General features: G+C 44.5%; 1 protein-coding gene and 1 long non-coding RNA gene across 2 annotated transcripts in view; one reads left to right on the top strand and one right to left on the bottom strand.

Moving 5' to 3' along the window:
• Window positions 1–1,613: 1,613 nt before the first annotated feature.
• LOC310750631 (carboxypeptidase inhibitor SmCI-like) lies at window positions 1,614–12,251 on the bottom strand. Its single transcript, XM_083589087.1, has 5 exons — window positions 12,046–12,251; window positions 6,882–7,061; window positions 5,826–6,008; window positions 3,147–3,326; window positions 1,614–1,822 (listed from the first exon to the last, which is right to left on the bottom strand). The coding sequence occupies exons 1-5, from the start codon at window positions 12,236–12,238 to the stop codon at window positions 1,782–1,784; spliced, it is 777 nt and encodes a 258-aa protein (XP_083445213.1). The 5' UTR covers window positions 12,239–12,251; the 3' UTR covers window positions 1,614–1,781.
• Window positions 12,252–21,163: 8,912 nt separating this feature from the next.
• LOC310750810 overlaps window positions 21,164–23,655 on the top strand; it is a 226,068-nt gene continuing 223,576 nt past the window's right edge. Inside the window, exons 1-2 of the long non-coding RNA XR_014542298.1 lie at window positions 21,164–21,376; window positions 21,541–21,885. This is a non-coding gene — a long non-coding RNA (uncharacterized lncRNA). The remainder of the gene's footprint in view (window positions 21,377–21,540; window positions 21,886–23,655) is intronic.

Genomic DNA, 23,655 nt, shown 5'->3' with positions numbered 1-23,655 from the left:
TTCAGCACAGAGGAAATAATTGGAAATTTACAGAAAGTTAAACCATACTACTTGTTTATAAATGTTTGTTGCAAAGTTGTAAATGGGACGCTCAAGTTCTTAAATGCTTAAGTTCCCTATGCAATAGGGTGTTACAATGTTCAAACCAGTCTTCAAAACAACTGAAAGTTGCTTTAGCATCTATGTATTGTTGCTTTAGGTTTAAATTGAGAATGAGTAAATAAAAATGGATGTGTCTGGTAAGGAACAAGTAAGTTCAGAAAGATGCTCATGACAATGCCTCTCTGAGCCATATTGTGTGGGTTTTGATCAGAAATTGTTGTTTGCATATTCATTGTTTTGGAAAAATCATTGATATATGCCAGTGCTCTCACATTCTTATATTTCTGTGATGATGTGGACAGCAAAAGTAGATCCTTATGGTTGTGAAAATATTTTTATATTTCAGTGTTGGAAGGATATACACCCAAAATTCATTTTTCAGTTGCCTTTCTATATTTGAAACATGTTATCTTATCATCAGTGCTGTTTGGATATTTGTTTGGACAAATGAACTGCTTATATTAATACATATGTTTCAATTAGGATAGATGGGTTAAAACAAAAAAAAATTTTTCCTTCCAGTAGCACCTTAAAGACCAACTAAGTTAGTTCTTGGTATGAGCTTTCGTGTGCATGCACACTTCTTCAGATACACTGAAACAGAAGTTGCCAGATCCTTCTATATAGTGAGAAGGTGGGGAGGGGTATTACTCAGAAGGGTGGTGGGAATGGGTGATTGGCAGATAGCTGTGATGAGCCTGTTGACGATCACAGCTATCTGCCAATCACCCATTCCCACCACCCTTCTGAGTAATACCCCTCCCCACCTTCTCACTATATAGAAGGATCTGGCAACTTCTGTTTCAGTGTATCTGAAGAAGTGTGCATGCACACGAAAGCTCATACCAAGAACTAACTTAGTTGGTCTTTAAGGTGCTACTGGAAGGAAAAAAAATTTTTTTGTTTTGACTATGGCAGACCAACACGGCTACCTATCTGTAGATAGATGGGTTGTTCTTATTGCTAATGTAAGCTGATTTCGTTGTTTTCTTCCTGCTATATTTGCAACAAGGAAAAGTACTCTAAGTATATGGAACATAAAGAGCAATTTGCCTGAGAAAATGGTTCTTCCCAGAGGTCTAATATTGGAAACTTTTGTTTAGGAAAATAGCTTGGAGACTGACTAAAAGTATAAAGGCATTGTGGCATTAACTCAGATTCCATAAGGTCCCCTCTATAGTAGCTGTTTCCCTGTAACTCTCAGACTTCCTTTTTATTACATATTACTTCCTTTTTATTACACATTCATGATGAATTGTGCTCACAGTGCTAGTGGGGTAATCATACGCAATCCCACTTTTAATGCTGTTTCCACATGCAAAAGTTCTGGGGTGGTCACACCACTTCATTTTGAAGCCGTGCATACAGGTATCCTGTAACTGAAATCACAAATGTCATGTTTTATTTTTGTCCTGCTTTTGTTGCACTATAGCTCCTCTGGACACCAGTAATGTGGTAGCATCAAGGAAGCCTCGCAGAACAAACAACTAATGAAACAAAATGGGCATTCGATAAAAAGAGACCGAGGACAATGACACTCAAGGAGCAGACTAAAATTTGCTGAAGAAAAGTTGAGTTCATTGGCAAGAAATTCCCGCAAAGTTTGGTACAGCTGCAAGAGAGTCAGCATTCTTTCACTCGGTGCCTTTGCTCCATGAGAGGACACAATGAAAGATTAATCAGGGGAATCGTTGTTTGGGGTCATAGTCTTCACGTGGACCTGAGGGAGGAAAGGAGAGCAGGTCATAAAGGGCTGTACCCAACACTAGTCCCATTCAGATAATAGAAGCATTGAAATTCATGCACATGACCAATTGAGGTTCAGTGAGTCAACTGAGAGTAGAAATTAATTGGATACAACCTAAAGAAATCTGAAGAAAGGTTGCACACTATTCTTAAATATGAAGGTGGAACAGAGGCTATTCCTGCTCCTGAGCTCCAGAAGCCATTAGGGGGTGGTCTTTTTATGGAGTTGGAATCAGGTCCCATCAGTCTTCATCAGTTAGCCCTTGCCCACAACACCATACCATACAATGTAAAACAACGACCACTAATCACTGGAAACGTTCTATATCTCCGCATCCTTATTGACAACACAATGGCAACAAATTTAACACGAGGTTTTTTGCTCAAGTACCTTGATGTTACTAAGTAAAAAGAAAAAGAATGTCATTAGTTTTGTGTGTTGTTGTTTACTAGCCTGCCATTTTTCAACATTCTTTTGAGGCACTTCTCCATACTTTAGCCCTCGTCAGACAGTAAAATAATAATAATAATATTTTTTATTATTTATACCCCACCCCAGCCACTCTGGGCGGCTCCCAGCAGAATAATGAAAACACAATAAAACATCAAATATTAAAAACTTTCCTGAAGTAGCAGAACAAAACCCTGTTGGAGTTGAGGGTCGTGCTCCCAACCCTGATCTTGCTGCATTGTTCATTTGAAGACACTTAAAAGTCTCCCTAGAGGGACGCGGGTGGCGCTGTGGATTAAACCATAGAGCCTAGGACTTGCCGATCAGAAGGTCGGAGGTTCGAATCCCCGCAACGGGGTGAGCTCCCATTGCTCGGTCCCTGCTCCTGCCAACCTAGCAGTTCGAAAACACGTCAAAGTGCAAGTAGATAAATAGGTACCGCTCCGGCGGGAAGGCAAACGGCGTTTCCGTGCACTGCTCTGGTTCGCCAGAAGCGGCTTAGTCATGCTGGCCACATGACCCGGAAGCTGTACGCCGGTTCCCTCGGCCAATAAAGCGAGATGAGTGCCGCAACCCCAGAGTCGGTCACGACTGGACCTAATGGTCCGGATCCCTTTTCTTTTACAAGTCTCGCTGCACTCTAGGGCTGTGTGCACACTATACTTTACATTCAAAACACAATATTTCCCTCAAATAGTTCTCAACATTGTTGTTTACCCCTCAGAGTTACTATTCCCGACAACCCTTACTACCATGCCCGGAATTATCTGGGGGAAAGAATGTACCGTAGGTGCTGTCGATTGTGGGGTGGTTTTTTTGGTTTTGTTTTTTTGTGTGTGTGTCTTACCGTAACTTTGGCACTGGCGGATGCAATCTATCCGTTTTGTAAAGTTGTTCTCATTGCCCATACAGCCACGATAGATAAACAGCTCACACCTATTGGTCTTAGTATTATAGAAGTAGCGACGAATGTAAGCTCTACAGGGTCCGCTGACTACAGGGAGCTTACATCTTTTGGGCATATATACTGGAGGGGGGGGAGAAACAAAGGCAAAAGGCTCATATATATAATCGCACCATTTGAAAAAGAGAACATTATGGCAAAAGCAAATTATTATTATTATAAAATATGTTAGCCATAACCTTAAGGAACATTGCAAAAGGTTGTAATTGAAGGAAGTGGAAGCTTGCTGTTCAATATCTATATCTAACTTTTAAATATACAAAGTATTTCAGTCATTTCCAACTAAATAAGGGTCATTTCCAGCTAACCTTTATTCTAGAATAGACCCATTACATTGAAAGTAATAGCACTATCAGCCATGTCTATTACTTTCAGTGGGTGTTCTCTGAGTAGAACCCTAAGTTTATATCTGGACACCTGCTGTAGCTATACTACTGAATAATGATTAGAACTTGCCTCACTGAAAGGATCTCTCGGTTTCAATGCAACGTGGTTGACGTACAGTGCTATTCTGCTCTATCTTTCTCCAGTTCCCTGTGCCCAGTGGTCACTGGTGCCCATTGGGACTTGCGGGGGGGAGAGACATGGACCCCAACAGTATCACAGAATTGTAGAGTTGGAAGGGACCACGAGGGTCTCATCCAGTTCAACTCCCTGCAATGAAGGAATCTTTTGCCAAACATGGGGCTCAAACACACGACCCTGAGATTAAGGGTCTCACGCTCTGTCGACTGAGCTACCTCAGCCATCAGCAGGTGGAGCCAGAGGCAAGGACAGCCAGTCCCATCTTCTGGAATGGTTGTAAGTATCACAGTAGGCAACAAAGGTCCGTATAGTTAAAGCTATGGTTTTCCCAGTAGTGATGTATGGAAGTGAGAGCTGGACCATAAAGAAGGCTGATCGCCAAAGAATTGATGCTTTTGAATTATGGTGCTGGAGGAGACTCTTGAGAGTCCCATGGACTGCAAGAAGATCAAACGTATCCATTCTGAAGGAAATCAGGCCTGAATGCTCACTGGAAGGACAGATCCTGAAGCTGAGGCTCCAATACTTTGGCCACCTCATGAGAAGAGAAGACTCCCTGGAAAAGACCCTGATGTTGGGAAAGATGGAGGGCACAAGGAGAAGGGGACGGCAGAGGATGAGATGGTTGGACAGTGTTCTTGAAGCTACCAGCATGAGTCTGACCAAACTGCGGGAGGCAGTGGAAGACAGGAGTGCCTGGCATGCTCTGGTCCATGGGATCACGAAGAGTCAGACACAACTAAACAACTAAACAACAACAACAAATCACAATAGGCAGCTGTTGGCTGGCTGATGGCAGACTGCTGTCGGCAGAGAAGCCCCATGGACCAGTGTGGCTGCAGTGGACATTTTAGTACAAGGATAAGGAAGCTGTGATGCTCCAGATGCCAGATGACAACAGTATGATGGGAGTTGTAGTCCAACAGCATCTGGAAAGCCACAGCTTCTCCAGACTTGATGAAACAATTGCTAGAATCTCAATACTGAAGATAAATAGAGTTCAAGGGCTTTCCTTCTTTTTCCTTGAAACCTGTGTGTTTCTTCCTCTCCAGAACAATAAGATTAATCCCCTCTGAGGGTTTTTTAAAAAGCGAACACACAGTCAACTAGCTATTGCCACCCCCATTCTCATGGCAGATGTCCTTTCCTATAGCAAGGCGACTCAGTTGGGGCCACATTCACACCATGCCTTTCTTTTTTACTTTATTTTTTATTATTATTTAAATAATAAATTTTATTAGTATTTTCCACACAACAACACGAAAAATATCAAAAAATAACAATACACAAAACACAAAAACCAGCATACAAAAAAATCCATATCTTACAAGTTAATAATATAAACACTAAAAAGAAAAACAAACATTGACTTCCACCAATCCCACAGCACCTCCTTTACCTCTCATTGTATCACCCTGTTTTCCTTATCATCTCTATCCTAGCATCTAGATATAAATCCCTCTTTCTTATCCTTTCACTTCACAAGGTTATTCCAGATTTCTGTCCTCAAACCTTGGCTTTTAAGGTATTCATTTAGGCACTCCCATTCCTTTTTCACTTCACTTTTTGGTTTTTGTCTTCTTATATCTTTCAGAATATTTAGAATTAGCCAAATTGACGCACCATGCCTTTCAAGTGTTATGATAGAGTCATGACTTCCCCCCCAAGAATCCTAGAAACTAGTTTGTTCAGGGTGCAGAGAGTTGTCAGGTCACCCTACCCGCCTCAGAAAGCTACAGTTTCCAAGGTTCCCTGTGAAGAAGGATTGGTTGTTAAATCTCTGCGAAGGGAGGAGGGTTCTCTTAACACTCAGCACCCTTAACAAATCACAGTTCCCAGAATTCTTTGGGGGAAGCCACAACACTTTAAAGTGGTATCATAGTGCTTTTTAAAATGCATGGCGTGGGTGTGACCTAGGAAAGAACAGACAATTGCATCGCTGGAGTTCAAACGGCACTTGTCCATGACTAATGGTTAGAATAAAGTGTAGGACATTTGGAGCAGCCTGGGAAAGCCCACAAATTTATTTGCACTTACCAACATCTGCACACTGCCGAATACATTGTCGAATATGCAGAAAGTTGTTTTTATTGCCTCCAAAGCCATTATAAAAGAACATTGTACACTTCTTCTTTTTGAAATCATAGAAATATCTCATTGTGGGTTTTCTGCCCCGTACTCCCTTGTTTAGCGGGAGTTTGCATTTTTCAGGCAGCAATTCTGAAAAAAGAAGAGAGAAGAAGGCAAGGCTCATATCTGAAATTTCACCTTTTGAAACACAGAAGATAACAGTATTGGAAGATGTCTTGTTTGTGATTCCAAACCCTGAGATAATCTCTTCCAAGTGAGAAATGAGGGACTTCTGGAAAGGGATCAAGTGCTGACTGTGAGAGATGGGCAAAATCTTTCTAAACTGGTGTCTGAGTTTGCTTTCCCTCTTCCCTCTCCATCCCTTTTTGCCTTTTGTGCCATGTTTTTTAGATTGTCATCATGTGAGCAGGGAATATCTTGGTTTTTTTATTGATCTGAATGAAAGCCAATCTGGGTTAAAATGCTTTTAATAAATAAAATCACACAGACCAAAAAAGGTTCCAGTTCTGAGCAGGCTGCCCTCATGGTTCTGCTACAACCATCTTTCATTTTATTTATTGCTTAAATGTCTGGTCCTACCTTTCCACATTATCTCCAATACCATTGTAGCATATGGCGATTAGATATATGGGGGAAAGTAGAGTTGCAAAAGAAGAATCCTGATTTTTTTCCCCCCTTGCTCCTTCTTCAGTAAGTGCCCCCATTTTTCCATATTGTACAGAACAGAGAAAATAATGGAAGAAATGAGTAATTTAATAGCCCTTTCCTCCAGGAATGAAAGTGGATTAAATGATGAGCAATTCATCACAGATCTTCCAGGGGGACTGACCACTGTGCTGCTCAAATAGTCTGAAACTGCAAAAAGAAAGGCACCTCCGGGGTTCTATTCTACCCAAGGGCATCATACTGGTGACCCCTGCAGTAGACTGCTCAGCATGTTAAGAATAAAGTGCAGGCTCTTGGTTGTCCAGATGAGACCCAAAAGGTAGCATTTTCCCTTACCAAACCTTTCACATTCCCAAATGCAATCCGCCGGATTCCTGAAGTTATTAGCATTGCCTCCACAGCCGCCGTAAACGAATTCTTCACACTTCCTGGTGTGGAGATCAAAGTAAAATCTTGGAAAGCTTGCTTTGCATTTTCCTGTTTCTATAGGGAGTTTGCATTTTGAAGGATATCTTCCTAGAGGGGGGGGGGGAGAGAGAGAGAAACTTCCTTATCACACCCTGAGGAAGCTTCCACGTGGCAGTTTATTGTGGACGCACTTGCTAATACATGCAAGTCTTACGCAGTTTCTATACAATTTTGTCCTCATTAAAATGCAGTCACACATTCTTTTTCCGTTTAATCCAGATTTACCCTTTCTGTGGAAAATCCAAAAAAGTGGTTTTTTTCCCCTCCCAAAAGAGAAACACTACGGAAATGATAACCCTGGATTAAATTTAGGTGAGGGATGAAGACATTGGATTTCAACACCCAGGCACTTTTACATCTGGTCACATCCACCACTAGGACGGAGCACTCATTCAGCCCTTTGGCAGAAAGACAATTCCCAACCTCTGCAGCGCAATGCCCTTGGGTTGTATCCAACGCTAGCCCTACTCAGAGTAGACCCACTGAAGATAATGGGCATGACTTAGGTTGGTTAATTTCAGTGGGTCTGCCCTTACTTTTACGTGATAAAACATATCCTTTTCTACAACATACTGGTACTTGTTCCCAAGGAAATTTGTTTAGCATCAAGGCAGCAGAAACAAACCACCATTCATTTCTGTAGTCATGATAGTGGTACCATTTGAGTACATTTGACATTACACACACTCAGAAACTTTCTTGTTTTCTTTTATCATACTTGGCAAACTTTTGTTTGTTGCTCATCCTGTCAGGAATGCAGAAGCGTTTGCAAAGCATGAAAATGAGAAGGGAAATGTAAAGTATGTGTGTTGCACCTGAACATGGCTGTCCAACAACTGAGGGCTTATCCACACTGCCTCTTGTTCTGCTGCTTCCCCTGGGGTCACATGCCCACCCATGGCATTTGCTTGGGAGCGGGAAGGCCACCGGTTCCGTCTGGCTGTTCAAAATTCTAAAGTCCACCACTAGGCGTCGCTCTTTTGTCGATCTCTTGTCGACGAAAAACACGGGACTCCCGCCTGCAGCCTTGGACTCCCTGATAAAACCCCTTCTCAGGTTCTTCTCAATAAACTCTTTGAGGTCCTTGAGCTCTCCCTCCGACATGGAATAGGTTTTCCCCACTGGCAACGTGGCCCCCGGTACCAGGTTGATCTGACAGTCATACGGCCGATGGGGTGGCAACGCATCCGCCTCTTTCTCGCTGAACACCTCCTGTAGATCCCTGTAACACGACGGAATCTCGCTCGTCCCCACTCTGCATGCTGCTGCCCTCCTGCCCTCGCTTTGACGATCTAGCCCTTGGGCTAGGCAGTTCTCCATACAGTGCGTCAAGCCAAAAGTCAGGGACCGTTGGTGCCAAGAAACCATCGGATCGTGCAACGCCAATCAGCTCATGCCCAATAAGATAGGCGGCCCCGCCAGTGTGGCAACGTGAAAAGCGATGACCTCAGAGTGTGTGGCCACCCGCATTTGCATTGGGGGTGTTCGATGCATCACTTCACCCCCCAGCAGTTCTCTTCCATCAATTGTTGTCACTTGCAGCGGAAAATCCAAAGGCCTCAGGTTCAGTTGGTGTCGCACTGCAAACTCCTTGCTGAAAAAGGAGGCTGAGGCCCCAGAATCAATTAACGCCAACTCCTCCACCGTCTGTCCATTTGGGAGTTCTAGCACCACCTTCAACATTATGCTTGCTTTGGGGTGTCCAAGCCGGGGACTTTGTGCTGCTCCCGCCTGGCTGTTGCCCCGGTTCCCCACCAGCCAGGCCTCTTCGTTTCCCGAATGCTGGGGCTCCTCTCCCTCTGCCTGCTGGGTGGCCCCCACCATTCCCTGCCAGTTACGACGCTCTGGGCACACTCTGGCAAAGTGCCCAGTCTTCTGACACACAAAATATCTTTTTCCCGCTTGCCAGTCTTTTTTTTCCTTCCCGCCAGACCGTTGGGCTTTCGAACTCTCCCGCGCCCTGGCTGTGCCTATCTCCATAGGCTCCGGCGCTTGTTGACATTCCGAGGCTGAAGCTGGCATCTCAGGAATCCGGTCACCATGGAAACTCCGCTCTCTGCCTTGCTTCCTTTCCCGCCATCTGGCTTCTTGTCTCAAACCCACCCCAAGAGCAGCCTTTGTTAACTCATCCATATTTTTAGGTCGTGGCCCCCTTGCCAGCTCATCCTTAATTTCTGGATTAAGTCCATTTTTAAATATTGCTTGTACTGGGTCCGCCTCTAAATCCCACCCCAGTTTCTGTACAAGCATAGCAAACTCAGACCAGTAACTGCGTACGGTGGATTTGCCTTGTCTCAAAGCCAGCAGCTCCTCCTGCGTTCTGTCAATTAAACTCTGATCTGCATAGATAAAATCCATTGCTTGCCAAAACTTGGCTTCATTTCTGAGGGCTTCATTCCCCGAGGCTATTAACGGCCTTATCCAGCTTCGAGCCCCTCCTCCCAGATGTCTAATGATGTGAGCAACCTTTGCTGCATCGTTCTGAAACTTATCTCCTTCCAGTTCAGAAAATATTTCATCTCTGTTTTGAAATCCAAGTAACTTTCCGTGTCTCCCTGGAACCGTTCCACCCACACGCACCTGCCCCCATCTGCTGATAGCCCACCTTGGGTTCCTCTCTGAGCAGTCCGGGCTTCCTCCAAACGACTCTGCAGGTCTTGGGATCTTTGTTCCAGAGCGACATTTCGCTTTTTCAGTTCCAACAATTCCTTCTCCATGTCAAAGCTGTTTCCTTATTCCACCAGCTTTCCAGCAGAAAAAATAGATGAGTGGGAGCAAGCTGTCAGAGGCTTAGTGCTGTCCAGCTGGCCATAGATAAGACTCCAGGCTCCCAGCCAGTTCCAAACAATTGATTTATTTGACAAAGTTCAAACGTACATCTCCAGCGTTTCCGTTAACCTCCTTCCCCTTGTGCGCAGTTGCTCCCACTAATGTTACTTCCTTCTTTTTTTCACCCAGCATGCAAGTCTGCGAAAACTCCTCCCCTTACTTCCTCTGTGTACAGCATGACTTGTCCCCGGCTCCCCCTCCTTCTCCCCCTCTTTGTCAGACTGACTGTCTGACGACACGCTGCTGATAATCTCTCTAGGCTCCCTTTAACTGCTGGTTTCTGTCCTTTCATCTTTTCCCGTTTGCCTCTCCCTGACATTCGCATCTCCATCTATCGCCATCCACATGAACTACAGTGGTACCTTGGGTTACATATGCTTCAGGTTACATACACTTCAAGTTACAGACTCCGCTAATCCAGAAATATTACCTCGGGTTAAGAACTTTGCTTCAGGATGAGAACAGAAATTGTGCAGCGGCAGTGCAGCAGCAGCCGGAGGCCCCATTAGCTAAAGTGGTGCTTCAGGTTAAGAACAGTTTCAGGTTAAGAACGGACCTCCGGAACAAATTAAGTACTTAACCCGAGGTACCACTGTACTGCGTAACAACACTTAACATTTTTAACATATGCAAGATATAGTGCATTTTGTATGCCGTTGTCACTGATATACCTTTTTATATATACCCTTATATATTTTATATATATACCTTTATATATTTTATATATACCTATATACCTTTTTATGCACACATTACTTTAGTATATACAGTTTGGTACACATTACTTGGCTGGAGAACTGCACTGTGTTTCAGTTCGCATATTATTTCGGGAAGTACAAATTCAGTAGATTTGCCTTTAAATGCAAACGAAATTGAGTTTCTACCCTGTTCCTACTGATGATGAGGCACCTATCCTGTTTTTCTGACTGATATTATTCTCAAGGGTTTTGACCAGCCACAAAGCTCAGCTCTGACCCTCTTGAGTCAGCTGGGATCAGTGGTGCAGGTCAGCAGCATTAAACTGTGGATTTAATGGTAATGCGTATTATTTCACTTACTTCAAAATGTCTTAAGCCAGATCTACTGGTTTGAGGGCCCTCCCTGCTCAATCCAGAGCAGGGCCCTGGACGTCTGCCCCAAAGACCTGTGTTGATGGCACCACTGGTTGGGATGGCTGGCTGAGTAGGGAAGCGCTGCTTAACTGCTCAACCTCATCCTTATTCAAGCATATAAGAATTGCTTAATTTCCTCAGAGTTTTGTGATTTCTGCTAAGCTCTAGGAGCTGCCTCTGAGCACAGTGAATCCAGCAGATGGTGGAAGCTGTGTCCTTTTAACATCCCACTGTGTCTTGGGAGAAGGCAAGCCCAGTGCTCTGGGATCCATGTGGAAACTATGAAGTTGCAAAGAAACAATGAAAGGGGGCTTAAGAAGCAGGTAACAATACTGAAGAAATGCAACAGGAATGAGTAAGAAGACAGCCATTGAATTCTTGTATTTTTCAAGGGTTTCTCACAGGTTTTCCCTGTTATAATGAGAGAGAAAACTGTTAATATTTGATGCAAGTCCCCCATGCTATCCAAAACCACCTTACATCGTGTTCCACAGAGAAACAGAAAGCTTTGTTTGAGCAGTCGAAGCTCTTAGTTCCTTCCTAGACAAATGTTGTGGAGTCCAGTGTACTTGAAACATTCATTTTTGCTGGATCAATCTCAGTTTCAGGTCCAAGGACACATTCTGTACGGTTTCTAATGCAATTTTATATTGTTCAGGCTGTGTGATACCATTTTCTTTTGTTTGGGCTGTGGAATTCCACCCTGGGATCTTTTGCTAAAGGGCGGTATATACTGTATTTTTCACCCCATAGGGCGCACTGGCCCATAGAGCGCACCTAGTTTTTTTGGGGGGGGGGGGAATAAAGCCCCCAGAACAGGCTGTTATCCGCAAGCCTAGGGAGCCCAGTGGGAAGTCCCGCGAGCTCCCAAGGCTTGCAAATAGCTTCCTGAAGCCTGGAGAGCGAGAGGGGTGCGCACCGACCCCTCTCGCTCTCCAGGCTTCAGCGAAAGCCTGCATTCACCCCATAGGACGCACACACATTTCCCCTTCATTTTTGGAGGGGAAAAGGTGCGTCCTATAGGGCAGAAAATACGGTAAATTGAAATCATCATCATCATCATCCACACCTCTCTGAGAGGGAACTCTTACCTGATATTTGCTGAGCGGCAGCATATGAGCATATGATAAGTTCGAGGATCAGGACAGCGATGTGACTGCCCTGCATGACTGCTGTCTGATGTGGGTGCTTGCTGCTTAGTGAAGGCACTTTATACATTTTTGTATAAGGAAACGGTAGTGGGCATTCAAGCAGCCAAGACAGTCCATCAATAAGTAGGAACATCCTGGTGCTTCTTTGAGTAGTTCAAGGTAATTTCCTGTTCTTTTATAAATACTATTCCACTTCAGGTAGGGGTATTCTGAAGCCAACTTCCTGTTCTTGTGTAAGTGCCATTCCACTTCAGCTAGGGATTTATTGGAGCCTATCAGTATCATCTTGACATAGCTTGGGGGCCAAATGAGACTGTCCTTTATGCACACCACCATACTTGCCCTCCAAAAAGAGCCGCTTCTCCTCTGATAAATGCACGCCATTCCAAAGACAATACCTGTAATTATGTAGGGTTTTGCACGCTGACTGGACTTTTGTATTTTGAATGTCAGTGTACCTGGTAGCATTCCAGGAGAATTAACAGTCTGGTCACAGTTCAGAATAAGCATCACTGATTGTCAGGAGCCAGAGTCAAGCATGGGTCAGCAATATATATACAGTGGTACCTCTGGATGTGAACAGGATCTGTTCCGGAGCCCCATTCACATCCTGAGCAGAACGCAACCTGCATCTGTGTGCGCGCCGGTCGCAATTCGCCGATTCTGTGCATGCACGTGACATCATTTTGAGCGTCTGCGCATGCACAAGCAGTGAAACCCGGAAGTAACCTGTTCCGTTACTTCTGGGTCACCGCGGGACCAACCTGAAGACGCTCAACCTGAAGCGTAATTAACCCAAGGTATGACTGTGTGTGTGTATGTGTGTGTGCCAAAACAGCACAGGCCTAGTAATCACAGCAACTCTTCCAGTAGGTTTTGCCCCAATGTGGCAGTTGTGACAACTGAAGGTCCTTGTCTGTCCACAGCTGTCTATGACCTCTCTTCTCCAGGGTTTTTTCCTCCAGTCGGTTGCAGAGTGCACAACCAATCTCTGCTCTGTGCTCTTCATTTCCCTGTGTCTTCTAAGAGACTAGGTGGGAGGGGAGCTGGTTGCAGCAGGAGGGGAAGAGTCCCCAAATTCTTCAGCAGCCTGCCTCATTGCTGCTTTTTGGACCCCCTCCTCTCTAGCCTGCTCCTCCTCTCTAGCCTCCTCTCCTGCCTGTGAGCTGGGACTGCTCTCTGCCTCAGCCTCCTCCTGCTCACTAAACTCTAGTGCGTGTCAAGACCCCGAGGCCTCCCCCTTATGTTGAATAATAACACCATACATTAGGTTAATGGGCAAAATTTAGGCCACAGCTTTATTGGTTACAGAATGTGAGCGGTATTGGCTTAGGCACTGGAATTGAACTGACTATATCCGACTCCTGCCAGCCATGCAGGAAGTCTCACAAGTAACCACCAGTAGGGGCAGCCCTGTTAGTGTTTATCAACTTTGAGATCCCCCAGGGTCACTGGAAGGTCGTGCCATGGCCCTAGCCTCCACCCGGGCTTCAGACAGGAACCATGACCCCCAGATTCCTTTAACAGAATACCCTTTAACATGGAGGGGCAGGTGATGGCCACACCTCACTTCCCCCAAACCAGGTTTTACCAATGCCTAACGGCCACTCGAGCCAAAGGCTCGCCGCCAATACCCTCACACCTGCAACCAACCTCTAATGCCCTCAATGACCTCAGCCAAGCAAAACCTATTGGCCCTTCAGCTTCCAACACCCCCTTCTCCCAGTCTTCTCCCTCTGACCACTCATCCTCATCCCACCATCAATCCCCTGGTAGCCAATGTCATGGACTAGATGGATACAGAGGAGTGGTGGGAGGAACCAGTTGGGAAACCCCCAATCATCCTACTTTTAAGGGCTGGTTCAATTGTGAGGACAATCAAAGAAAAGGGGGGGAAATCACTCACTGCCGAGTTCAAAACCTATAAGGAAAAATTCTCTTTCAAACCCTTTGAGTGATTTAATTCTTCTCAAAAATATGATACAAAACCCAACTGGAAGGAAAAGAACATGGAGCGAAGTCCAAGGTTATAACCTCCTTCTCGTGTTTAATACAGTCTCCACTAGCAGTCATTCTTCAGGTTTGGACTGCCATGTCTCCCCTCAGTCCCGGGAAGCCCATTTTCTCATGGTTTATGCCGAAACATGGTTTATGCCGAAACATCTACACTCTGGCCACAATATTTTTCTGGACCCAGACCTGAATGTCCCCCTGTTCTTATCTCTTTAGTTGAAGACAGAGGCAAAGTATGTGTTGAGCAGTTCCACTTTCTGTCTCCCAATAGCATTTCTCCATCTTCTCCACACAGAGGACCTACTACTACTTATTTGTTCTTCCTCTTTCTTAGAAGAAACATTTATTATTATTCTTTTTAACTTCTCTTACAAGCCGGAGCTCATTCTGAGCTTTGGTCCGCCTTACCTTTTCCCTGCATCTTCTGGCTTCTCTTGTATCCTCTTACTTAATGATTTCCCCTTTCTTCCATTTCTTATACTATATATGCCCTTTAAAAATCTGTAAGCTCCTTATGTAACCACATTGGTTTCTTTAGATACCTCCTACTTTTCTTTCTTGTTGAAATTGTCTGCATTTGTGTCTTCAACATTTCACCTTTAAGAAATTCCTTCAACTCAGTTGATATATGAGTTAAGGATCTCAGGAGATGGCTAATTAGATGATTGTCCAAGAAGAAATTACAAGACAGACAGACATATCCTAACATGACTTCTTCAAGTTCAATGCATGGCAAAGCCTGGAGGCTGCTGAAATGCCAGTGTATGTATACCCAACACAACTAGGGAAAGAAAAGAATTCAGTATGGCCATCACAAAGGCTTTATGATTTATTACCATATGCAGATTGTTAAGGTAATCAGGCAGACAAACGTGGTTGTCTTATATAATGACAGAAGAGAGCAGGGAGCATGTGTTATTGGCACAAGCCAACCAATACTGATGGGCAATATCTCAGAGTCCACAAGAGCTTTTTGTAGACACAATGTCTTGGTTCAGACATCACTTTATACCACGGTCAATCTTAAACATGGTTTAAATGTAAACCCACAGAATGCTGGTACATGGTTGTTGCTTCAGTGCTCCTGCTGCTGCCATTCTGCTAAGAGAAGAACCATCAGTCCAAAGGGGCCACATGCATGCACCAATGCACATATGCAGTCCCCTCCAAACTAAGAGGAATCTCAATTGTAGATCCCCGTCTTGCTTGGAGAAGCCATGTGCACATACATCCATAAACAGAATCAGTCCCTTCACACTGGTGCCAAATGCTCCAGAACATGAGGAAAGCTGTCGTACCTCTAAAGGAGTGAACATTAGGTGTACAAAGAAAATATTGAGAAGGGTCCTGGCTGTTAACTTCTGTGGCCAGTCAGGGGGTGAGGCAAGGAGGGCAACCGGATTCAATAAGGACCACTACACTGCAGAAAATGACAGGAAGCGATCCTGCGATGAAAGGGGTGCCCTTTCTCAGTGTAAGCAGCCCACTGTGATCTCTGAAGTTAAGAGGCACCCTGGAGCTGTGAGGATCCTAAGGACCTTGAATGATAGGGATCTTTCCACCTGCACTCCCTTGAATCAACACTCTGTTCCTTGGACTTGGACATGATGATAAGGAAAGAATGGAAACCTGTTCCTCTTCAGATTCTCTCCTCCCACCTCATCAAAGGCCTAAAGCCATCCAAGAAGCTTTGCCAACCATTCCACAATCCCTCTTTCTTTTCTCTCCCCATCTTTCTAGGAAGTCTCATAATTCAGTCTTTGTCTCATTTTTTAAAAAACTGATTATCTGAGAAAGCTTCCATCTCTTTTATGTTGCCCTTCCAGGCTTCTCTGCTTTCCTGAGTGATCTTCCAAGCTGCGTTCTTGCCCTATAGCAGCCTTCTCCAACATGATGGTCCCCAACTGCTCTTCCAGGAGGTAAGCCTCTCTTCCCTCAACTGGCTGGAAGCAAAATAGCCAAGCAGTGGCGTAGCGTGGGGGGTGCAGGGGGGGCGGGCCGCACCGGGCGCAACATCTGGGGTTAGGGCAAATCCATGGGTTAGGGGGCGCAAATCCACGGGTTAGGGGGCGCAAATCCACGGGTTAGGGGGCGCAAATTACTTGCCTTGCCCCGGGTGCTGACAACCCACGCTACGCCACTGTAGCCAAGAGCTAGTCTTTGTTTCTAGTCAGGTCTTGGGGTGGAAGCTTGAGAGACACAGAGAACCTGAAGTTGCTCTCTGTGCTGACACAAGAACTATGACTTTGCGGAGACTGGAAACCTAATGGGGAATGAAGATGTCTGTTGGAATGTTAATGCTGTGAGTCCTTCCTTGTTGTGCTTAGGTTGCATATATATGCAAATAAAACCAAATGCCCTAAAGACACCACAGTCTCCAGTCAGTGGCCTAGGAACGGGGGTGCGGTCCAACCCGGGTGTCATCACTGGGGGGGGGGGGGTTGACAAAATGAGTTTTTAAAAAATGGGCTCACAAAACTTTTTAGGAGTGACGTAGTGGCTTAGGCACCTGCAGGTTCCACACTGCCTGAAACTGCAGCGTGGGACTTGCGTCTGCCTACTGTCTCTCCCTCAGCCGCCCTACAGCTGAGGGAGAGGCGGTGGAGAGGCACCAAGTGTTGGAGAGGCTTGCCCCGCCTCCATGGGCACAAATCGCCCCCCCTGGCTGCAGGACACGCCCCAGGACCAGGCATCCAAGCAGCTAGCTACAACGCTGTCTCCAGTGACCTTCATTCCAAAGAAATGGAACCCTGGCTATGTGCTGGCACCCCTGAAGTCTCTTACCACTCAGAGATTGGGGTGTGTGCAATATCTGTCGGATCTGCAGCATATAGCATGACTTGCCTTGGAAAGCGATCCGCATCACTAAGTAGGACCAGTCTGGATAGTTGGCCTTGGTGAAGATTTGACGTTTTCATCCCCAAAAAGTTTTTGATTTGAGTTTCTACTGAAATGAGGCTGCATTTTAATGTTGTATTTTAATCTTGTTTTTAAGTTCTATTTTAATCATTTGTTTTTATACCTGGTGTTAGCTGCCCTGAGTCCAGTCTTGGCTGGGGAGGGCGGGGTATAAATTTTTTAAAATTTATTTTTAATATTTGGACAGGTGCTATTTTTCTAGAAAAAGAGGTGCTGGAACTCACCATGAATGCCTCCCTTGTTCTTTTATAATGGCAATGGTGCCCACCTGAGAGGTGCCGGAACTGAGTTCTGGTGAGTTCCGGCTGAATAAAAGCCCTGAGTAGAACTAGTTGTTTAAGCAAAACTCACAGTACAGAGACTGATTGACAGTATATTTAGAACACAACACTGACACTGCTGTCTGCTATATATTTTGGAAAGTTGTTCTTCTCTCAGTGCTTTCTGCCTTTGGGCATTTTTAAGGATACCATGACCAAATTGTGCATGCTAGTTCCTAAGATCACGGAGCAGATTTGAAATATACTTGGAGTCGAGAGTGGATTTCATGCTCTTTATTCAGCTCATAGTGGTGAGGAGGAATGGAAGTTCCCCCAGAATTTCTGCTTTATATACATTATTTACACAATGGGCCCCACGTGATTGGCTAATTCCAGGATTCTCCTGTAGGCCAATCAGGTTGCGGATTCACTTCCACCTGGAGCTGGATTGGGGGGCTCCTGTGGACCAATCAGACTGCTGCATTCTGAATCCTATTGTTCTAGGACCAATCAGACTCTGCATTTTGGATCCTATTCAACTCAGTACATAACAAGATTTTTGACTGTTTGGATGCAAGGGGATGCTATTTTGAACCAAGATGGTGAACTGAACCTTTCATAACTGCATTTATTTGAGTGGGGAGTAGCCTTAGGATTCCCAAGCAACACTGGCTTACAGGGTTGCAGTTCTACCACATACAGTGGTGCCTCGGGTGACAAACGCTTCGGGTTACAGATAATTCAGGTTACAAACTCCACTAGCCTGGAAGTAGTACCTCTGGTTGAGAACTTTGCCCCAGGATGAGACTTTATTTTCTTCTACTTTCTCAATGATAAACAGCTCTCCAAGAGACTAGGAAGTCTGATTCCTGTTGCCTGCTTTCTCCCATGTTGAGAGGCTGAGAAATGAGTATACAGGCAAACATAGTGGTACCTCAGTTTACGAACTTAATCCGTTCTGGAAGTCTGTTCTTAAACCGAAACTGTTCTTAAACCAAGGTGCATTTTCCCTAATGAGGCCTCCTGCCACGGGTGCCCTTCCACTGTTCGGATTCCATTCTTAGGCAGAGGTAAAGCTTGCAAACCGGGACACTACTTCCAGTTTTGCGGAGTTCGTAAACTGAATCGTTCGTGAACAGGACTGTTCTTAAACAGAGGTACCACTGTAGAACAAAATGTGGAAAAACAGATCATTGGTCTGAATTTTCCAGCATCTGAGGTCCCAGAGACTTGTCACCATGATGGCACTAGCCCAGTTGGAAAATGTTGATCACTTCTCCTACCTAGGCAGTTATCTGTCCACAAGGGCCAACATTGATGCCGAAATCCAGCATCACCTGAGCTCTGCAAGTGCGGCTTTCTCCCGATTGAAGTGCAGAGTGTTTGAGGACCAGGACCTTACTATATACTTGTGAAACATGGACCACATATAAACGCCATCTTCAGCTCCTCGAAAGATTCCACTAATGGTGTCTCCGGAAATTTTTACACATCACTTGGGAAGACAGGCGAACCAATATCAGTGTACTGGAAGAAGCAAAGATCGCCAGTGTTGAAGCAATGATTCTTCAACATCAACTTCTTTGGACTGGTCATGTCTTGCGGGTGCCTGATGATCGTTTTCCAAAGCAACTACTCTATTCCGAACTTAAAAATGGAAAGTGTACTGCTGGTGGTCAACAAAAGAGGTATAAAGACAGTCTCAAGGCAAATCTAAAAAAAATGTAGTATAAACACTGACAACTGGGAAACACTGGCCTGCGAGCACTCCAGTTGGAGAACAGCCTTTACCAAAGGTGTCATGGGCTTTGAAGACACTTGAACTCAGAACGCAGGGAGAAACGTGCTAAGAGCAAGGCACACTTGGCAAATCCACACCGTGATCAACTCCTGCCCGGAAACCAATGTCCCCACTGTGAAAGGATGTGTGGATCCAGAATTGGCCTCCGCAGTCACTTGAGCTCCAGCCCAAAGGAAAGAGAAGAATTGCCAGCTGTTAAAGAGTTGCTCTGCCTCATCTTCTTAGGACAGCCCTGCCCTTCCCAGAGAGGGAGGAGACCCCTGGGAGGGTCCTCCAAGCATCAAGGTGTCCCAGAAGAGGAGAAGAACATGAGGAAGGTGGTGGAGTCTTCCTTGGAGCCAGAGAGACCCCCAGGAAGGGGGAGAAGGCCGATGTCATAGGGAAGCTGGAGAGATGCAAAATGGAGCCAGGCAGAGGTGTGGTGGTTGGAGGGCTGGACTAGGAGGACCTGGGAGGACAGGGTTTGAATCCCCACTCAGCCATGAAGCTCCCTGGTGGACCTTGGGACAGCCTAGCCTACTTTGCAGGGCTGATGGGAAGATAACAATTGGTTGCAGGGAGAACCATGAAGGCCACCTTGAGCTCCTGGGTGGAAAGTGGGCTAGGAATGTCCTAGTAAACGTAAATGATGAGAGGGGAGAGAAAAGGGGAAGGCAGGGAAAGAGTGTGGAGGAGCTGAGCTCTCTGGAGAAGACTGGCTGGGTCGATTTCCAGAGAGCCAAGGGACCACAGAACTCACACCCTGCCCCCCCAGGAGACCAAGAGAAAGCAAAGGAATGCTGCTTACAGTCTGCACATTTTGTTGACGAAAAATTCCCGCCGTCCTCTCTAAACTAGCTAACTGTAAAGGGAATTGGGGTTGCTCGTGCGTAAGGGGGCTGCTGCTCTAGGCAACGTTGTCTGGCTAAACCTTTCCCTGGCTGGACAGCCCTTTCTCCGTGGCTGTGTCAGTCACTGGCAGAATCCGTCAGTGGGTGTTTCCTGAACTTCTTCCAACATAAAAGCTGCTTGACGCCAAGTCTCTGCCTAGCCTCCCTGCGTGGAAGTCTTCTGTGCAGAGTGGGCGTGGCCAGCGGAGGTCCTGGGCTCTCCCCGCTGGCCTCTGTGGAAGAGTCTTGGAGCCATGTCTCCGAAGTCCTTCCCTGCTCCCCTTTCTTCCTGGTGTCACGCCGATTTCCTTCCCCAAAGGAAGTGTTCTCTCTCTCCCTGCTGGTCCCTTCTCCTGCATCGTTGGGGAGCCTTACCTCCACTCTTGGCTCCGATGGCAGTTCCCTGACACTAACTAACTAAAAAGCCCACCCAAGCCTAACTCTGACCCCAGCCCTAACCCTACACTTACCCCTAACTACTCTTCTATGCACAAAATAAATATATACAAAATGTGCACAAATGTGCACAAAATAAAAATGTAAAATGAAAATATGAAAATAAACAACAAAAAGTAAAATAAAAAAGTAAAATAAAAGTGTTAAAATAAAGAAGTAAAATAATAAATAAAATTAAAATAAATAAAACCAAATGAATCAAATAAAAGTAATAAATCAAATAACAATCAAATGAACACCTCTCCTTATCTTCTCCAGCCACCACCAACTCCTCTCTCCTCCACTTGCCTCACTACTAACCCACAATGGCTGCCTGCAAGTCAGTGGCTTTTAAGGGAGAAGCAAGAGATGTCACAAAGGAGGGCAGGTCCTTGTCACTGTGGCACCCCCCCCCACCTGGACCAGGCCCCTCCTGAGAGGTGATGCTCCACTGTCAGAACTTAGAGGTACCTGCTGTTCCACCTGCAGCTGGGCTGCATCTTCTCTCGGCAGATTCACGTCGGCATTTCACATCCTTCCTGCAGCCCCATTTCCAAAGGGAGACCACTCCCACATCCTTCAAGGCAGGCTAGGGGTCTCCATAGTGCAGGATTAGACCAACTGCTTTGCATGCAGGTCTTCTGTCCTGGGCGGCATCTCCAGGGGGAGCTGGGAATGCCCGCCCCCATCTGAAACCCTGGAGAGCTGCTGCCAGTCAGTGCAGGCTAGTTGAAGAAGGATATTGAGCAGCTGGAAGAGGAGGGCAACCAGGATGATGAAGGGTCTGTAAACCAATCCTCATGAGGAATGGTTGAGGCAGCTGAGTATGTTTAGCCTGGAGAAGAGGCAACTGAGAGGAGAGTCATCTTCCAATATCTGAGGGCTATAAGAGGGAGCAAGCTTGTTTTCTGCTGCTCCCGAAGGGAGGGCAGGAGAGGAGATTCGGACTAAATATTAGGAATAACTTTCTGATGGTAAATAACAAAATGAATAAATAACTGTAAATATGAAAAGAGACAAAGTATTCTCTAAGTTTTTTCCTTGGTTATATGTATTTTCTTTTTCTTTTGTATTTTCTCTTGTAAATATGTATGTTTTCTAATCTGAACTTAATAAATTTTTTTTTTTTTAAAAAAAGAAAGATGAAAAAATCTTTTTTAATAATTCCAGTGGCTCCTTAAAGATCAGCTAAATATAAGCTTTCAGGGTATGAGCTTTCGTGTGTAATACACACTTCATCAGATACTCTGAAGCACAGGTTGCTTCAACCTTATAACTGTTGATGACTGTTATGGCAGTTGGTTCCACAGGGAAGGGCAAGGGATTTTTAAAGGGATAGATGACCAAAATTAGCTTTAGTATGTATAATGGGACATGAATCCAATATCTCTATTCAGAACAGGTCTCTCCATAGCTTTTAGTTTGGTAATGAGTTGTAATTCAGCAACTTCTCTTTCAAGTGTATTTCTAAAATTCGTTTGCAGTAAGACAGCCACTCTTAAGATCGTGCACAGAATGTCCTGGGAGACTGAAGTTTTCTCCTATTGGTTTCTTTGTTTTATGATTCTTGATGTCAGATTTATGCCCATTTATCCTTTGGCGTAAAGTTTGTCCTGTTTGTCCAATATATATTTTTTATTTTTTTAAAAAGATATTTATTGAAATTTTACAAAAAACAAAGAATTACAGAGTAAAAAGAAAACAGGAAAAGAAAAGAAGAAAAAATACAAAAAATACAAAAAAACATATAGAAAAAGATGCAAAATACATACAAAGATAAATAGAAAAAATTAAAAACAAATTAGTTTTTTCTATCTTAAATTTCGTTTGCTTATTTCCCTGACCTCCTCACACCTCATTTTTTTGTATTCCCATTCACATGATTAGTTCAGCAAATCCTTACCCTCTTTCATTTATTTTAACTCAATATCTCAACACATTATAACTATGTATTTTCATCCATTATCAATCCATTTTTAAATATTCTTATTATCTTTGTTGCTAAGGCCACTTAATTTCAATCCAGCATCATTTTAACATTCATTAATTTTACAATGTTTCTGTAAATAGTCTTTAAATTTCTTCCAATCTTCTTCCACCAACTCTTCTCCCTGGTCTCGGATTCTGCCAGTCATTTCCGCCAGTTCCATATAGTCCATCACCTTCATCTGCCACTCTTCCAGGGTGGTTAAATCTTGTGTCTTCCAATACTTTGCAATAAGTATTCTTGCTGCTGTTGTAGCATACATAAAAAAAGTTCTATCCTTCTTTAGCACCAATTGGCCGACTATGCCCAGGAGGAAGGCCTCTGGTTTCTTCAGGAAGGTATATTTAAATACCTTTTTCATTTCATTATATATCATCTCCCAGAAAGCCTTAATCTTGGGGCATGTCCACCAAAGGTGAAAGAATGTACCTTCATTTTCTTTACATTTCCAACATTTATTATCGGGCAAATGATAGATTTTTGCAAGTTTGACTGGTGTCATGTACCACCTGTATATCATTTTCATAATATTCTCTCTTAGGGCATTACATGCCGTAAATTTCATACCTGTGGTCCACAACTGTTCCCAGTCAGCAAACATAATGTTATGTCCAACATGTTGTGCCCATTTAATCATAGCAGACTTAACCGTTTCATCCTGCGTGTTCCATTTCAACAGCAAGTTATACATTCTTGAAAGTATCTTTGTTTTGGGATCTAACAGTTCTGTTTCCAATTTTGATTTTTCCACCTGGAAGCCAATTTTTTTGTCCAAATTATAAGCCTCCCTTATTTGATAATAGTGAAGCCAGTCTCGCACTTTATCTTTTAATTTCTCAAAACTCTGCAATTTCAATTTGTCTCCTTCTTGTTCCAAGATTTCCCAATATTTCGGCCATTTGGCCTCCATATTGAGCTTTTTCTGAGCCTTTGCTGCCATCGGTGACAACCACCTTGGGGTCTGTTTGTCCAATATAGAGAGCTGACGGCACTGTCGGCATTTGATAGCATATATAATGGTGGAAGATGAACAATTAAATAGGCCTGAGATGGTATGTTTGATGTTATTGGGGCCAATAATGATGCTGTCCGGGTGTCTGTGGCAACAAAATTGGCATCTAGATTTATTGCAGGCTCTTGTGCCAGTGTCCATGTTAAGTCTGGTTGTTGTATTATTGTGTGTGAGGAGCTGTTTAAGATTGGGTGGCTTTCTGTAGGCAATGAAAGGTTTTCCTCCCAGAGCTTGGGAAAGAGAGCTGTCATTAT

The sequence above is a fragment of the Podarcis filfolensis genome (genome assembly GCF_964270895.1).
Source record: "Podarcis filfolensis genome assembly, chromosome: 15".
NCBI lineage: Eukaryota > Metazoa > Chordata > Lepidosauria > Squamata > Lacertidae > Podarcis > Podarcis filfolensis.
Note: the sequence above shows the minus strand (reverse complement) of the source record. Positions and strands in the feature narration are given on the sequence as shown.

Excerpts from the sequence above, each read along its gene's own strand:
- LOC310750631 (XM_083589087.1), bottom strand. The coding sequence starts at position 12,238 with ATGTTCCTACTTATTGATGGACTGTCTTGGCTGCTTGAATGCCCACTA. Across the intron at positions 7,062-12,045 it reads TGCCGCTCAGCAAATATCAG|GAAGATATCCTTCAAAATGC; the intron begins GTAAGAGTTCCC and ends CCCCCCCTCTAG. Across the intron at positions 3,327-5,825 it reads TCGGCAGTGTGCAGATGTTG|TATATATGCCCAAAAGATGT; the intron begins GTAAGTGCAAAT and ends CCCCCCCTCCAG.